The sequence below is a fragment of the Zonotrichia leucophrys genome, chromosome 5, assembly GCF_028769735.1.
Source record: "Zonotrichia leucophrys gambelii isolate GWCS_2022_RI chromosome 5, RI_Zleu_2.0, whole genome shotgun sequence".
Taxonomy (NCBI): domain Eukaryota; kingdom Metazoa; phylum Chordata; class Aves; order Passeriformes; family Passerellidae; genus Zonotrichia; species Zonotrichia leucophrys.
Window position 1 is genome coordinate 16,122,088 of NC_088175.1, and position 18,505 is coordinate 16,140,592.

At 39.3% G+C, this 18,505-nt stretch overlaps 1 protein-coding gene across 3 annotated transcripts in view; it reads right to left on the reverse strand.

Annotated features, from left to right (window-relative positions):
- NRXN3 (neurexin 3) overlaps positions 1-18,505 on the reverse strand; it is a 964,874-nt gene that overhangs the window by 504,010 nt on the left and 442,359 nt on the right. For all 3 annotated transcript variants that reach the window (XM_064715475.1, XM_064715471.1, XM_064715470.1), the window contains one exon: positions 13,876-13,995. In XM_064715475.1, the coding sequence (XP_064571545.1) occupies positions 13,876-13,995 (120 nt within the window). The remainder of the gene's footprint in view (positions 1-13,875; positions 13,996-18,505) is intronic.

An 18,505-nucleotide genomic window follows, 5' to 3' on the forward strand; every position in this document is an offset into this window, starting at 1 on the left:
GAAATCTGCATTATAACAGCAATGACAAGGCGAGTCAGGGCAAAAGCTGTACTCATCAAACTAATGAGAGTAGCATCGGCTATTTCCCACACAGAACAGGTCCTGCTTTGATCTAGTCTACCTAACCCATGCCGTTGCATTCTTATCCAAAATGCTCTCAAGTGACTGGTGCATTGTGATCCAGTCTAGACCCCAAAGCTCAGTATAATCTATATGCAGTAAACACAGATCACTTAACTGGAACAGCAAGAAGAATTATTTGCTAACATGCATGCTTTTGAGGAAGGCAAAACAAGTAACACATTATATGGAGAAAACACCTTCACACTGTTATTCATAGCATCTTGATCATATTTCTCAATCCCCTAAACTTTGGTGCCATGACTACTACATCAAGGTAAGATAACCCCAGAGTCCTGGGGAGGACTCAAAGACAAAAACCTATCAGTGAAGCCTAGCTTTTGTTGTTTGGTAAATTTTCATGGTAGCAGAGACAGGACACTGATTGAGAAGTGATGAGAAACACAACTTCTCAAGTTAAAAATCCTTCTGCTGTATATCTGATGATACACAGAAGCACTTCTGAAGCTCTATCTGGGAATTAAAATTTGAATGAGAAATCAGAGATGAGCTTTGAGCATTGGAACATTTACTAGCATCTTAAAAAACTTGCTAGAGGTATCCAGATAAGAAGATTTTCTTGCCCTGGAGAACATGCATGACATGGAATTTCCATGCCACAGCTCTTGGGGATTAACGGCTGATGGCAAAAACTGCTGCTTATATCCAAAACATGTCCTGAGGTAAGGGAGTAAGAAACAATCCTCACACAATGATGTCATCAATTAGGTCCTAAGGTTCCCAAGATAAGTGAAAAGTAACAACTGTGAAAATTGTAAGATGTGCATTAGGAGTCCTGCTGAAATGCATTTAGCTATTTGAAATGGAACACTGTTTCTGACTTGCCCCAAAACTGCAGTCACCCCACATTAATCAGGACTAGTCATAAAGAGTTAAAAAGTGGGGAGGGTCTCAGCCTCATTTAGGCATGTAAAGATTTTGTGCCTCTTCTCTACTAATCACCTCCACAGCACTTATGGGGATTTGAGACTAGATATTATAAATCAGGAATTGGCTCTCAGTCAGCATAAAAGCAGGAAAGTGCAGGTTCAAGCTTTTGAAAACTGCTAGAACAAAAGTGGGAGGATAAGTGAGGTCAGACTGTACTTTACAGAAGCATGAAGGAATGAGAGGCAGAGCTGTGAAGACACTGGACACACATCTACAAGACACAAAGATATAAGTGATAATCAGGAAGCTAAAATGGCAGACTCCAGGGACACAACGGATGGAGGGGCCTTTCACTCCAAATCTAACTGAAAACAGGAGAAATAAAAAACAAAACTCCCAAAACCATAAATAGGAACGCATATGGTAGGAGAATGAGAACAGCAGAACTGCTAGTTATTTCAAGTGACAAGACCACATAATTCAAGTTTCCAGGGCTGAAGCCCTGGAACATTTTACACAAGACTTTAATAAATAAATAAATAAATGTGGAACTAGGCAGACCCCTGCAACATGCAGACATCTTCCTGACTCAGCAAGCTATTCACAAGTAACGGCCACACACTGAGGGTTTTCTTTTTAGTATGTCTGCCCTGAAACTATGGCATCTGGAAGCAGCCTCCAGAAGGTTTCCTAATCCCTCAAGTCATGGCAAAGCTGCAGGACTCAATAAATATCAAGGAAGACATAATCTGTAGAGGACTGTACAAAGCCTTAGGTGATTTTGGAAAACCTCTTTTTGAGATTAATTTGCAGAGGAGAAAAAGACAGCTGGAAGATAGAGATTATTTCTAACTTCATTTCAAGTTTTCATAATCCAAATATCCACCAACAACCTGGGAAAACTCAAGCAAAGGATTCCTGGGGTCTGTGGGTACACAGCACCATCTCGTGGAGTAAATGAAACAAGTATAAAAACCAAGGAATGATTCCAGTACTTGAGCCATCTGCAGCTTGGCTTTTTGACAGGCTGCTCTTCTAGAAGGTTAACAAATCTCTCTATCGAATTTGTGCTTTATAAAAAAAGTTCACTGCAGATCTATAAAGAACAAATGAACAACAAACAACTCCCTATTTTTATCTCTCAAACTCATCACCGTTAACATAAACACTGCAGGCCTCTTCATAAATAGAGTGTGGGCAGACAACCATCTGTACTGAATTTTATTTGCCAGCAGGCCTAGCACAGCTGTGAGCACCCTTTTCTTACAAGTCTGAATCTCATGTACTTAAGGTGGGCAAAGAAAACAAGTCTACAAATGCTAAATTTGCCAGGAATAACAACCTATTCTCTCTATTTAGTACTGGAAAAGAAAAAGCCCTTTTCCATTTAGAAAAAGAAGGCAACTCAGAGAAGCAGCTATTCCACCCTTTCCAGTATTTGGTCCCAAATATGGAGGTATGCTAGCAGAGTGTCTGAGAAGGAACAGCTGAAGTCACCCAACAGGTTCACATCTTAGTGGCAATAAATAAGGCTTTCAGGCATTACTTTGAAATCATGAAGACCTGATTAGTTTTTACCTTATGACAGGCAGAAATTCACTTGTGCAACACTTGTGTCCTCACTTCTAAAGGAGCTAGGCAAATACAGGGGTCTCTGTGCAGAAGGGATGTAGTTGCTCTTATTTTCAGCTCTGTCTCAATTATTGTGTTATACCCAACTCCACTTCAGCAAATAATTCAAAATTTATTCTTAGTTCATCCTGGCCTCCAGGATGAAAGTGGTTTAAAACCAGAAAGCACTATGTATATTGTCTATTCATTTCATATAGCTCCCATAGTTATTTTAGTACAGGTCTCTCAAATGTGATATTTGGGCTAAGCATGTTCTCTGGTGTACCTACTTTAAGTTTAAATGACTTGAACTATCTATATTCCATGCATATGAGCCACCAGTAGCAATTCCACAGCCAAGTGGAGATCTCCACAAGGATGCCTCCCTTAAGACAAAACTCAAATTTATGTTTCAAGTGTCCATCAGAAGCATCTCTATTTCAGCATGAAGGGGTAAGGGATTTAAGCCTCTAACCTCTTCCAAATAGGACAAACGCCACTGGTAACAAGTGCAAAAAACGGAGACAAAAGAAAGAGAATAGGCTGGTGGTTTAGGTTTTGGGGTTGTTTGTTTGGTTTTTTTTTCTGACAGTACAAACACTTAACTGCTATGATTTGTGTTAAACAATATGAAGCATAGATAAGTCTGACTGATCTCAGTTTCTAGCATTCAAGAAACTATAACAAGATAAATTCCCAGGATAATCTCCATGCTGCAGCACTATATGCCTCAGCATCATGTGGCATGTAGGATTAACAGGATGCCCTGCCTAGCTCAATGTACTACACAAATGTGCACAACTCAGCAATAGTTCACTCAGGTATTTCAGTTATCTGTGCATGGTAACCCATGTATCAAATGCATATTCTGCAGAGCTGACACTACAGTTACAAGACATCAAAATCATGCCCTATTGGGTAACTTTACATGTTTCCGTAAAATGCTATGCCCATTGAACTCCAGACAGATACTGGTATCTCTGCCTCTCACACACATGTACAGTCACTCAAACAGCAGGAGTGCCTACAACTACTTGCTGGCAATCAGATTCACAGTCACTGCTTCTGAGAACTTGGGCTCATTTGCACAGAGCCAGGTCTGCTCAGGTCATTCTGCACTGGTAACACAACCAATCCAGTGTTACAACAGCAAAACAGGAAAATGAGCCTGCTGATATCAGCAATAGTGCTGCCTTCTGTAACATGCAGTTGGCTTGGATCCATAACACAAACCCTGGAGCACACACACTTTTTGTGACAGTCTGCATATCCAAGTGAAAGACACCTGATGGCTGAAGTCTTGAGTATGAAAAAGAAATAACCAATATTAGCCCTCTCTTCAGCATTTTGTGGTGTTGAGCCATGAAACTATCTGTGACGGATGAACTGTTAAAGACACAGATGCTTCTGTGGGACCTATAAATTGTATGATGGATGGCCTGTGATGATGCTATCTATCTTCATCATTTGCCTGAGATCAGAGGGCAGAAATGTAACAGACAGAAGGTCATTTAGTACAATCTGAAAAAGAAAAAAAAAGAAAGACAATAAATATGACAGATGGTTATGGGAAGCCAGCAAACCTGACACCAGTTTTGCTGTGGTCAAGCACTGCAAATAGGTTTCAGACCAGAGACAAGAGGAAGAATAGAGCCCCAACCACACTTCCTTCAAAATAAATGTTGGAGTCTCTCAGGGAGAAAAATATGCTTTTATTTGGTAGTTATATTATTAAAGGCAGAGTCTAGTCAAGACATTCTGGTCTAAAGGTCAGTTATGTTTTCTGAGACAGTTACTTAATAGGCATGAGCACAACTACTCTCACATGAGGGCTAGAGACACCTGACGAAAAGCTACAAAGATCAAACTCTGCTTTCGTAGGGATGGAGTCAATTTCACGTCTCTTTCCCCATCCTGCTCAAGACCATGCTCTCAAGCACTGCTGGCAATATAGAGAAAGGCACATCCTAGACTAGGGAACCCACCACAAGCCCATGCTGCTTATCTCCAACGCAGAGGTCATGAGGAGCCTCAGGAAGTCACAGCCAGTAGTTTATTAAATAATAAACCTAGGCAGAGGAGGATGAACTAACTCGGGTCAATGCTTTTAAACCAAGATTAGTTGTCTTCTTTCTCAGGATTTTAGGCATTTTCTGCTAACTTTCACAATGAATTCATCCTTATGATGCAGTCAATAAATCCTGAGTTTTGTTTTGAAAATAATGAAACCAACCACATTTTGCTTTTTTATTCCTTCATATTTTCTGTTCAAAGCTATTCCAAGACTTTCACTGAAATATGCAAAGTTTTTCTTGCCCTAAGCGTGCAGTTTTCATCAATTAAACTACCGCCCATGAAAAATTTTCACCAGCTCTGTATGCACCAAGACTTTGAAATGAACTAACATTCACAGATTGGAAAGCTTTTTAATCTGCAGACAGCTGTTAGCTAACTGGGGTTTCAGTTAACACTTACATTCCAACAGAATTCAAGTTATACGATTATTCTTGGGGTTTCCTACTAAAAAGGTTTCTTACCAAAAAGCCTAATTCCTCCCACAATCAGAGAAGTTATTTTGTGTCCCAAAATCTCTAAGGACAGCAAAAGGCAACTGAAGTCCCAGACTCCTCTCCCAGCATTTGCCAAGGCCTCAGATGTCAGCACACAATGAAACACCTCCACAAAGATAAATTAAATCCACCAAAATGTGCTCCCCTGTGCAAAGCTTGTTTCACAGGTACCCAAAGCAGCCAATTTCAATCTGCCCCTCAGGGATCATTATTAAGATAACTGTAATTAAGGTTTTTCATCTAATCCCCAATGTTCTACAGCTGAGATTATATACCAGCTCCTGGGTAACAAGATTGCAACATAATAAAGCTATGTCCCTATTGCAGCTAAACTCCACTGGAGATCAATAGCAGCCTTCTGACAATGACAGGAAATAATTAGTACATTAGGCAGCTCGGATAGTGAACAAAGAATCTCCTTCAAGACCTCTGACTCCTCCTGCCTTTGTTTTTCTGTTAACAATTTCCATTGCAAAACAACAAATAAACATAAAAGATATGTCTCTTGATCCCTACTGACCCCAGCTTACTCCCTTAGGTAGCCCCAGACTTGCAGGCCCAAAAATCAGAAACAAGAAAAAAAGTTTAAAAATTCCAGTACTACCTCTGTCTGCATGCTGGCATTCTCTCAACTACCCACACTGTAAATATTTTATGACATAGATTTGCCCACCTAATGACTGTAATCTTAAAGGTAGCTTTTAGTCTAAGGTATGTAAAAACACTATATATGAATCTCAAAAACAAAACAATTAGGCACATTTGATATGGGGACTGAGAATCCCATAACATTCTGATCTGCAACTATCGGCATAAATCAGAAGTTACCTCATTGAATTAAAATAATTATTTATATTTATAAATGTTACTGCAAACAAAGTCTAGGCTGTAAAATAGAAAACATTTACTTCAATCCTCATCTATTTGTTCTCACCCAATAATGTAGGCTCCTCTTGGTAAAGTGTTCTCTATGTAGACAGCCTGGGAAAAAAGCAATAATCACCTTGAGAACCCTAGAGGAATAAGGAGGCAATATAGTGTGTGTGCTATGGCAAAGAGCTCTATGCTGTCTGGAAAGCACCAAGTGAACCTTACCCCACCCCATTAACACCATTACACCCCACTTCTCACTCATCAGATTCACATCAATGGCTTAAAAGCACACATATATAACTCAGCTGAGTGCTGCAAAGATGGGAGAGCACACAAAGCCCAGGTGGGACAAAACAAAACAGATTAAGGATTACTGCAAGTCAGAGCTTCCATCCAGGACAGTAAGCCCAACATAGAAATCATATTTTCATAATCCACAGTACAACTTACAACAGATTCATAGGAGGTTGGAGGGAATGATCAAAGACAGCTGGGTGTTCACCTGGACTAGTGACTGGGTATCCTGCTGCAGATCAATTGCAACAGCTGAAAGACCAAACAGATTTTTCAAGTTTATTTTTTTCCTTCTCTGTGCAAGAACAGGTACTATCTGCATACCATATGGCACTCAAAATATCTCATGCTGATGAAACCATAGTAGGTGTGAGATTATCAAAAGCATTTGAACAATACAATTGAGGACAGAAGTTTGATAGCATTGTGTGTGGGAAAAAAAATCCATTCAATATAAAAGTCCTCAAGCACAGGGTGATTCTTCCCTATAAAATCCAACTCTACATATATTTTTCATCATCTTCCAAATTCAATTCTGTCCTATCTTCTGTGAAGAAGCTATGATAAGAAAAAAAGAATCTTTAAAGAGTAAAATTGATGGTTGAAGACTTTTTGTATTTTTCTGAGTTTTTCCATTTACTGCTTCTCAAAACAAATATGAACATGTGCAGGATATGACAAAGAAAACGCTAAATTAAAAATTAATCAAATCATTGTTGCAGTTGACAATTTGGAACACAATTTATTATCTTACATTCATCAAAAGATGTGCTTACGGATCATCATCAACAAATGGAGCTTGGGGTGACAGAACAGAGACTCCTATTCTGCTGTACAACATTTCTGTTTCTGCTGCCAGCTTATATCAGTGTCTTATCAGTGATTACACCCTGGGTGTGCCATTACTGAAGGAACAGCTTCTGAGGCTAAATTTCTCATGGGGCAAAATACATCGGACACAGCACCACTTGCTCAGCTACTTTTAAGATGAAAAGTGAAAATTATTGTCATGACTACCAAAGAGCATCAAGTTAAAGAAAAATACTGTCAAAGGGAGTAGAAATCACAAGGAACAAAATTAGGGCAAGAGTCTTCTGTGACATGCTTATGAAAATGGCATAGCTGCTGAACAACACCAGGAAGGGAATTAACTGCTTGAACTGTTCAAAGGCTGATAACAGAGGCTGTAATCACTCCCACCTGCAAAAAGTCTCTCTCCTTCCATGCTATTGAAGTCTGTAGCACGGCTGGACCATAGCTTATGTGCTGACAGCAGCCAGGTGTGCACAGATATCAATGACTGATTACAGCTCTCATTCTAAATGCTCCTTCTGCCAAGCTGTTGAAGCAATCGTAATTAAATTACTCACTAGAGACCTAGCTGCATTTTGGGGATCACAAAAGGATAAAGCTGGCTAGCTTTCACTATTAAAAAAAGGAAACACTTTTATGTCAGGGCACCTTGAGAAGCTGAAAGGTGCAGAAGAAGCAATTCCAAAAAACACCCGTCACTCAAATTCCTTCTTTCTCCCCCAAAACAGGGGCAGACAAATTTCTCCCTCTAATGTTGACAGCACTGCCCGTTCCAGATGACTCCCGAAGGGAACATGGGGCAAACAAGTTCTTGATCTGCAGTCTGATCTGATGTTTAACAGCTGTTACTCAGGGGAGGGAAAATGCCTTTCAGTACACTGAAAAGAATGAGCATTCTTAGATCACTGAAGAGCCAAGGCTATTATGTAGTGGGCTATTACTAAGCATCAGAAAAGTGCATGGTGCTTTAATAAAAAGTAGCACCAGTTCCTTGCCCTAAAGATGTTACCTTTCTTGGACCTGCAGGGCAAATTAAACAGTGCTAAGAAGGATGAGAGCAGGGTTCACTAATCAAATCACTGGTACAATTTACATCATGTGCTAAAATACAGAGTTGCATTTCCCTTCTTTTTTATCCCTGTTCTCAGAGGATATGGTCATTCACTGTCAGAAGACACCAAAGGCTTAAGTTAGAAACTGAAAATGAGCCATCAGCCAGAAAACACTAGCCATAATAAAGGAAAGACCACTAAGTAAGCAAGAACAAAACATGAGGAGAGAACTAAGAGGTAGGCAGTGTCTGACCTGTTGTAATGGAGTATGATTCACTCAAGATAAATCAGAGGTGACTCTTGCTTCATGTAGGATGGATGTCTCTGTAGTATCAAAGGCAAACCCCCAAGCATGCTGATATTTAAACAGCTGACTGGTTTAGCCATGCATAGACTAATGAAGTCTATGCAGATTTATTTTTTACACACTAGCAACCTCTTGCTCTCTGACTCAGTAAGTGAGTAAGCTGGGCACATTAGAAACAAATGGGTGATAATTAAACATGAACAATAAGAGTGTTTCTGTAAGTAAATCAAGCTGAGTTTTTGGCATTGACATTAAAGGAGGTCATGAATTCTGGACAAGAACTGGCTCAGATAGTGAAAAACACAAAATACTGGGACAGAGGGAATAGGACTCATCTCCCAACAGGGGCTCTGAATCCTGCAATGTAGAGCACGAGCTGTAACTGCTCAGTGACTCTCAAAGTAAGTTTGGGGTGCAAATGGCTCATGAGCACATCAGAATAAAGCCATCACCATAAAGGAAGGGTTACTTAGTTAACCATTTGCTCTGCTAGTAGTCTCTTCTAATCCATTTGCTCTGCTAGTAGTCTCTTCTAATGACTATTCTGCTATGCTATTTAAGCAGGTGTGAGGGAAAACAGTTCTGCCACTCCAACCTAGTTTACAGACTATGCTCCAGAAGCATCAATACACTTTCATACTCATTCAATTACTTTGTAGGGTTCAAAAAAGAAGGGCGTTAATGAAGAGGAATGGGCCTGGTCTGACAACCTTGGTATCTCACACATGTGGGGCTAAGACCAGCTTCAATCTTTCTTAATCATTCAAAAATACTCAGTGCTGTACTCTAAAGTATTGGTCTTAGACATTTCTTGCTAATTTTGATATCCCTCCTTTTATGTCAAGTAAAAAAACTATTTTGGCTAGTAAGCCTCACTCTGATTACATAACTGAAGTTATCAAAAGCTCTTCTTGTGATGGCACTAAATTAATGAACAATGGAACAAAGTCACCATAACTCTCTTTCCCTCTAATCCTTCCCTCCTCCAAATGTGATTCACATAAAAACAGTAAAAGCATATAGGTTATTTGCAAAGGGATTGTGGAAAAAATACAACTTGCGCCAAAAAAAAACCCAACAGCCTTGTATACTACTTCTCTCCCAGATAAAAACAAACATCACTCAGCCAAGCAACCTCATTGGAAGGTTACTTTAGAAGCAGGATCCTTGAAAAGCATGGAGACTGGAGGCATTTGAAGATACCAACACAAGAGGGCAAAAAGCTTGGGCTGCTTTTTCTCTTTACCGATCAAAAGGAAAAGTTATTTTTAAACCAGGTGTTTTAAACCAGAATATTACAACCCAAAGTTTATAAAGAAATGAATAAGTAACCCCTTTAAAAAGACAATCACTAGTCAGCAGATGGATTTAACTGTTTCAACAACAACATAAAACCTGTTTGAAAGGGTGATTTATACTCTGCTTGCACAAGTCATTGCTGCAAATCATTGATTTTTCACAGGCAAACACCTCCACTAATACATACTTGTGTCACCCTGGCATTTGTTCTTGGAAAGCTTGACCCTCAGTGTTACTCATGTGCATGAAGCACTGAGTAAAAAGCAGCATTTTCTATTATCTAGTTTGACAGGGATATACCATTTGCATTTGCTAGATTGCATAAGAGGTAGCATTGGCATTCTCTCTTGTGCAGAAAAGGTTATTGTTTCATCAGATACACAAGAATGTGAATTAATCAAAGAATCTATAAAGCTGTTCATAGAAATAGTTTAAATACAGGTCACTTCTCAGGTAGGCTGGAATGCCCAGCTACCATGTTTTCATCACATATGGTTAACATTAGCAGGATGGAGTTGACCCAGATACAAGACATTTCACTAACATCGTGGGTTAACTTTACTTCTGCTACCTTACATGCTTGAAGTTGTGCATTTGAACAGTCTAAGCAAAAGCTTGGCATGCCAAGCAGGCATTATATTTCTAATATTAACTGCAGTACACTAACTTCCTACATCTTAGAGTAGCATGTAGATTCTTAAAATAGGTTGAAAGCCCACACTGAATGTGATGCTGAAATGATTAAAACATCTATAAAGATGGAAGACTATGGAACAACTTCAAAAATTTGAAGATATATTTTAAATGACATGGAAAATAGAACCAGTATATCCTGAATAGCATTATTGCTTCTATTTCTACCTTTCATTGCAGGTGCTAGTACTGGCCAGTGTGAAGGGCAAACCTTTAAATTCACTTTTGTACAATGGACCATCTCAAATAACTTGAGGAGAGGGGGGTGTCTGTGGGTTATTCCTGAGTTTGGTTTTTTTAAACATCAGTACAGTTGTACTAGTCAGAATGAAGCATATTAAAATTGAATTTATGCCCCCATAGCTCCCATTAATTCCTTATTCTGAAGCATCTTGATTACTACAAATTCAAGAACATCTAAAACAGAGCTACAGACAAACAGCTAAAAGGCTATATCATCATTTCCATTAGGAATTTAAATTCTAGTCTTGTTAAGCAATACTGGTGAATGGCTAAACATGTCTATAGGTTTACAAAATGCATCTCTGTCACCTCTGAAGGGTGAAGGGGAATTACAGGTGCTTCCTCTTCATCCTTCAGAAACAGCAGTTCCAAGCCATTTGCATCTGAATTAGGAGGTTTAATGGCCTAGTCCTGGGACAAAACTTTAAACGGAAAAACATATTGGTGCACCAAGCTTTACTCAGCATTGCTAAGACTGAATATCTTTGCAAAGTTTGCTCTAGCAAATAATAAAAAAAGCAAACATAAATCACATCTACCAATAGTTAATTAGGGATAATCTAGGCAATTAACAATAATTGAAGAGAACACCATACTTCCCATTTATCAGTCTCAGAGGCACAGATATATTGTTCATCAAACACACAAAAATGAAAATTTCCAGTGTGGACAATTGACTTGATTAACCTAAATAAAACCACAAAATATGTAAAGTAAGTCAGCCTTTTGCTATCATTTTCATTGGGTAAAACTCTACCTGTTCCATTTACTTCAATACTCCATATTTTACACCTGTGGGAGACCATTTTGACCAATTGCTCATAAGGTAGAAATTCAGCCATCTACTAAATTAATAGAATGGACTGCTGTGGCCAAAAAAAAAAGTTTCACCAAAGAGCCTGATGCATTTCTAAATAAAAGGCCTCAGGTTACACAGAAGCTATCTCCCCCTGCCATTACTTGCACTAAGTACTTGCTTCAATTGATAGGTGCCTGTACTTGGATTAGCAACCACATCTAAAAGGTAGGACTGACCAGGACTTTCGCCTTCTCAACTTCGCACCCACAACGTATCCTTACTGTACCAGGAAGTCAGGAGTAGAAGTCTATTTCCAGTATCATGATACATGGCAAAGACAAAATCAAACAAACAAATAAAACCCACAAAAAAAGTCATACGCACTTTTTGAAGGTCCAGGATGAAGTCTTGTCATGTTCCAGAAGGACTCCACACGACTTACCTTTCCAGATCACTTTGAAGCCCACATCCTTCTACCTGCATTTGTAAATTACCAGCCAGGCCTGATAACTGAAGGCTGGCTCCTACACTGTCCACAGCTCCCCCACTCATTTCAAGCTCCCTTCTCAGCATTATTTCCAGCTGCCAGCTCTAAAAATCAGCAAGAAATCCCCAATTACAGACACAGGAACCTGATTCTTGCTGATGCTTCTGGGCGTGCTCTGAGCCATTAGCAGCAGCTTAACAAGGGAACAGCAATGTTCTGGAGTTGTGAAGCCAAACACATTAGAAACAAACCCCACAGTATCAATAACCTAAGAGATTTCCTGGATATGTATTTAAATGCAACCCAACAGAATTCAAAGCAGTGTTTCTTTCACACATTTGTGTGCCACCCTTAGCAAGTCTAAACTGATTGACTGAACAAGTAACTTGAAAGTGGCAAAGTGGGTGTCCAATTGATAAAAGCAAACCAAAATAAAGATGCAGAAAATTGGCACCAGATCTTGTGACTCCAACATGAAATGTTTCTTCTGGACCGAAAGGAAACATTCTGAATTCAAAAGCAGTCCAAAACCACACATAGCATTACAGTCTGTGTCAGTAGCATCTTGTTTATACAGCCCCTGTCAAAGCATGAATGCTGGTAGGCCTTCCCAATATCTGTTTGAGAGAAATATGCTGGAAGAAATGGGAGACCAACACAGACAACACTACATACTATGAATGACTCAGAAAAGCAGGCATTTTGGCCTTCAGCAGAGACTGATTGTCACCATGTGCTACACAACCTGTCACATGTGCCATCAATTCAATCATGTCTCAAACTTTTAAGGCAAGGTTGCAGATATGACAGTGCTGTGGCACCAATATTGCCATGGACCTTGTTGATATCACTAATTAAGTCTACCACAAATACCTTAATGAAAAGCAGTTTTTTCTGTGTTTAAAATTTACACAGTCAGTGAACCAAATTATTGAAGCCTACTCTTACACTTACTACAGCACTCATGATGTATTCCTTTGTTCTCTGCCTTGGAGCAAGCCAGGGAGAAGGGGGCAGTCACCTCAAACAAAAAAAGCAGGCAGACAGTAAAGTTGAAGTGATCTGCTCCCTCCAGGCAGGAGCAAAGGCCAAACCATGATGAGCAGAGGGAATGTCAAAAAGCTGATTAGCTGTCCCCTAAAGGCAGACTTAAGGGGTTTGTTGAATTATTTTACCAGAGATTCTAGTAGTACTTGGCCAAGAACATTCAATGTTTTGAGATTAAGCAAATCAATACCAAGAAGCACAATGGTTCTGCTGTGTATTTAACTGATTGCTGGTTTTAAGTAAACATTCTCAGAAACATTACTCAGCATTTCAGCATATAGCTATTATTTCAGTAGAAGACTAGAACACTACTATCTAGAACACTACTCATTTTACATGCATTCCATGCCTTTTTCACCAAAGTTTGAATGAAAATCTCAAAGCATAATTCAGTACACAAAACCTAGACATTTTTACCTATGAAAATATTACATACAATATCTGCAAAGTCATTCCTGGTTTCTCTAAACCAGGAATTCCATCAACATCAATTATCACCATTGGACTGGTAAAGTTAGCATTCAAAAAGAAGCAGAGAAAAAAAAAACACACGAAAACCAGCCAAACAAAACCCATACATGCTAAATTGCATATTTTCATTTTAAGGTGAAAAAAAATATAACCTGCTGTAGGTTTAAAGAAATTTCCAAGAAAAAAAATTTGGATTTGACACAGAGAAAGTTGTATTGCAATTGAAAGAACAATGAATCATGTGTTTTCTGTACTCTCATGTATCAGAACTCACAGGTCACCAATGCACTGAAAAGTCTACTTACGATCATTGCACTGGCTCCCAGAATATGAAGTCATGGAGCAGTCACAGGTGAAGCCTTCCCATTGCTGATTACAGATGCCCTGATTCGCACAGGAATCTTCCTGGCAGGTAGTGCTCGGCCCTGGAGAAAGGATGACAAGAAAAGAGTGAAATAAAGCTGAAAGAATCACTGGGTCAGGCCCACAATATCTTCAATTCATCACTATCATGACCATCAGGATCCTCATGCAGAAGAGAGAAAGCACTTAACCAAACATTGCTCCATTGCTGGACGTGCAAGAAACTCAGGTAAAAAGAGCACAAAGACAGTGTTCACCTCACAACAAAACATCAAACTGTAACACAGAGAGAGCAAGGAAGAGGGAACAGCAACATATTCCCTCTTAGGCAGGCCCAACTCATACGTTCCCAACTTGCTCAAACAATTTTACAGTGAAACAGGGGTGATGCCAGGCCAACAAGCATGGTCAGGTTGTTGTGCTTCCCTAGAAGTTTGATCCCCTTACAGAAATGAAAGCTAATTAATAGGTCCCTGAAAAATGCCTCATCATACCCAAAGAACACTGACAATGTAGATTCAAACTGAAGTTTTGAAGCCTCAGCTGGCTACAACTTGCCTTTATAGGTTAATAAAAGTCAGCCAAACAAAACCCAAACACTCTACCTATTATATTGGTTCCTCTGGAAACATGCTAATAAAGTCCTCAGAAGTGCATGACATTTATCCACAACACTTCTCTTTTTTGACTGCTTTCCATGCTTTTGGTGGAAGCAGAGAAGGAAGCAGCCACCACTATCAGAACAGCCTTTCATTGTTATGTGATTTGCAGCTAACAGTTGCTATCCTACTCAGGTAAGCCTTGCAAAGACAAACTCCAAGAAATAGGGAAAAAGTAATCTTCAGATCAGAGAGACTCTGAATTACAGCTGCTGTAATCCACAAGGAGGTAGCTGGATTCTGAATCATCTGAGAGCAGGCATGAAGCTCCAAGTCACAGATCACAAGAATATGAGTTTACAAGTTACCTCCTGGGTAAGTATTTTATATTCAGCATTCTAGACAAAGATATGTCACTCCTGTTGTGCAGGTTTTTAAATAAAATGTACATATACGTTTGACATACCTACTATGCTATATCCTGTATGTGTTGGAAAAGAAGAAATGAAAGAAATAAAGCAGATAATAAAGTACCAATTGGCTAGGCTGCCTGAGATAAGTTCATTAGCCACTTTTGGTCTAGGAGAATACCATAAGAACAAAGAAATAACTGTTTAACCCATTCCAGCATCTTTCTTCAGTCTTTGCTAGCAACAGCAACTCCACAAGACTCAGTCCTTTCCTCATTTCTTCATCACATCAACACCACAATCTCTATTTTATAGATTAGATAGAACAGAAAAGCAGAAACAGCATTTTAAAATATTTTAACATAAAATGAAACCCTTCAACCTCCATCAGATACCATCCATAGTGATTTCACTAAATCCCACCATTATTCAGCATCTTTGATACTGAGATTACAGACCAGGGCGCTTCTGTATTTACAAGTCCTCATAGAACCCACATCTAACTGGATGTCCCATGTCAGGTCACAATGTTCCAAACAATTCAAAGACCAAGCCAGGAATGGACCCTTAAAGCTTTGGTGCAGAGTTTCGGCTCTCCCCACCAGACCACCTTTCCTCACTGAAAGAACAGAATGGATGAATTTCAGTAGTTTTTCAGCTATCTGCATTTCTTTACATCTCTCCTGTAATGAGAATGAACATGTGACTAAGGAAGCAGAGTTTGACTGAATGTTAACAAAAACCAGAGCTTCTTCCAGAATTCATTACACTGCTATGAACATGTGACTAAGTAAGCAGAGTTTGACTGAATGTTAACAAAAACCTGAGCTTCTTCCAGAATTTATTACACTGCTATAAGAAACCAAACAAACAAACCCCAAAACCTCTAGGTAGAAGCATAAGTGCAGTTAATAGAGGATGACAACAAAATCCCTAAAGGAAGGTTCACCTATTGAAAAGAAGTGACAGCAGCAGCCACAGCACGAAAACCCCTTGTTGCCATGCTGAAATAAAGTTGAGCAGCATTTTTCAACACTCTTCTCCTCCCCTCCACCTCTTCTTCCCACCCACCTGACTCTCATTTGCAGCCATATGAATCCCAGTGGTCTCAGTGGCACAGTGTGAAATTAACAGATCACTTCTAGATTAGAACAGAGCTGACAGACTTTCCAGTGTGGGCGGGCAGGCACATGTATGTACAGGCCTTCCTCCTGCCTTTACTCTTGTAAAAATCATGGATATAAATATATATACCTGTGCATCAGTTTGTGGTCTGATACTTGCTGCAGCCTTACTCTGGCCAAGAAAAAGAAGGGATAACATTTAACAATCTGAAATAGAATGTTAGTTGTCATTTTCCCTAAAATGTCTAAATTATCTGAGGAAAAGGAATGAGGAACAGATTACCTCTCCTGCACATTACCACCCCACTATCTAACCTCTAACTTCAATCATGAACGCCAATACTGCTAGAGGTATTAACAAGAAAGCTATCTATGCCTATATTTTAAAAATTAAACCAGAAGGCAGCTGTGACTCTATGCAAACTTGCTACAGCCTCAACTATAAAGACCATTACAGAGAAGCAGAGCAGAACACCATTTTCAAAAACAATTCTCCAGTTTTCCTACATTTTCTGAGAACACTTTACTCGCTAACTAAACTTGACAATGGACATATCCTTTGTCTAGATGCTGCAAGAGAAAAGACTCTAGTCAAGGAATAAGACTGCATGAGGCCCAGTACCTTGGCTTGAAGTCTTCATATGATTGAGCCCAGAGAGCAAAGTACTTGAATTCATGGCCTGCATTATGGTATCTGAATTGTATTTAGCAGAAATCAACTGTGAAGATGGGAGCAGCACTTTCAGCAGCCAGGGTGGGGGGGGGAAGGAAAAAGGGAAAAAAACTACAATGATGAGGAATTTTGAAAGCCTGACAATACCACAAGGAAGCTTGAAGCCTGATCTGCCATCTTTAGAGTCAGTCGTGACAGCACAGCACAGATGCTGGGTACTTGGCCTCACTTCTTAGTACTATGGGCCATTTGAATCATAAAAGGCTCGTTGTCTCACAGAGTTCATCTACTCCTGCTGCTAACAGTCATGGCCTGATGTCATAATCCTCTGTGGCAACAGAATCTTCTTCAGAGCAACTAATAGGGATGTCACAGGGAATTAGGATTTTGGATTAGGGAGCAAAGTGACAGAAGCACAGGAAGGATTATAAAACATGAAGATTGTGCTACCACGCACATGCCCTTTAGTGCTAACGAACAAGGAAAGAAGATGACAAACAACTTTCATATAAAGCAGTAGAATTGTTTCTAAATTACCAGTGCCATCAGGACCCAGGTCTATTTTTAATCTCATTCCTCTGGCAACACTAAGAGCAGACAAAGTATTTAAAAGCAAAGTTTCAGACTTAGTCTTCACATAATAATCTGAGATAGCTCTGATTTTACTGTCTGTCTGTAACTGAGCTTGGTGCATTGCCTTCTTCGTGCCACACGCACAGTGGAAAGAGGAGTAAGTGGGCAGTAGATATCAAGTAGAAGTGGAGAAGTCCCCAGAAAAGCAATGCCACTAGCAGAAGCATGGCTTGCTGTGTCTCTTCCTGTCCAGGCTAAGCCTACCAAGAGAGGCCTCTCCTTTGGAACATGAAATAACAAACCAGGATTCTTCAACAATATCCTTTGTATCTTTATATCCGGATCTCCAATTTTTACTGGAACAGCTCAGTATCCAAGGACTTGCAGGATCTGACATTTGTTGGGTTTCCCTCCCTGCGAGGGAGACCAGTACTACACTTTTCTACACCTATCCAGATGTATTGTTTGCTAATTTTTCTAATAAGTATTTGAAGAAAATCACCCTTGAAGAGTATAATAGCCTGATTTTTTATGTGTATTCTGCTTAGACAAATTGGTTTTTCTGCCCTCTTTCCTAAAATCAGTTGTATGGTATGTTTCTCTTTGCCCTGAAATTAAAAAAATTCTACTGCTGCATGTTGCTAAAACTTCTACGTTTCACTGGCAAAAAAAGTCATTCCTTCTGTATCTTTTGAAAGCTCTTAACAGGAAAAGGAACTTGAGAAATAAAAGACAGCATTGTGTTTACTGTTCTTTCAAGTTACAAGTGGAATCAGTTTATACAGCAGCTGCAGGATTATAACACAACTGCTTCATGCTTTGATCATAACTTGCAATAAATATTAAGATAAATATTAATAATAAACCATTGCACATAATACCTTCCTCCACACATCAAAAATTCACTCTTTTGGAAGGGAATCAACCATTTGTGTTAACCTTATTGTCTCAATAAGATGAAGATGAGCAACAGGGGAAGTTCAATAACAGTATGGTTCTATTTTCATTCTTCACCTCCCTAAATGCTCTCATCTCTTCTCCTTTATCTTGAGAAATGGTACAAAGCAATAGGAAAGTAACACACACAAGGCATCTTTAAAGCCTTTGCAGAATAAGGTGCTTTTTTAGTCCTGTAGTTCCTAAATTACAAATGTCATGCAGCACTGAAATATCTCTACTGTAAAGTCAGACAT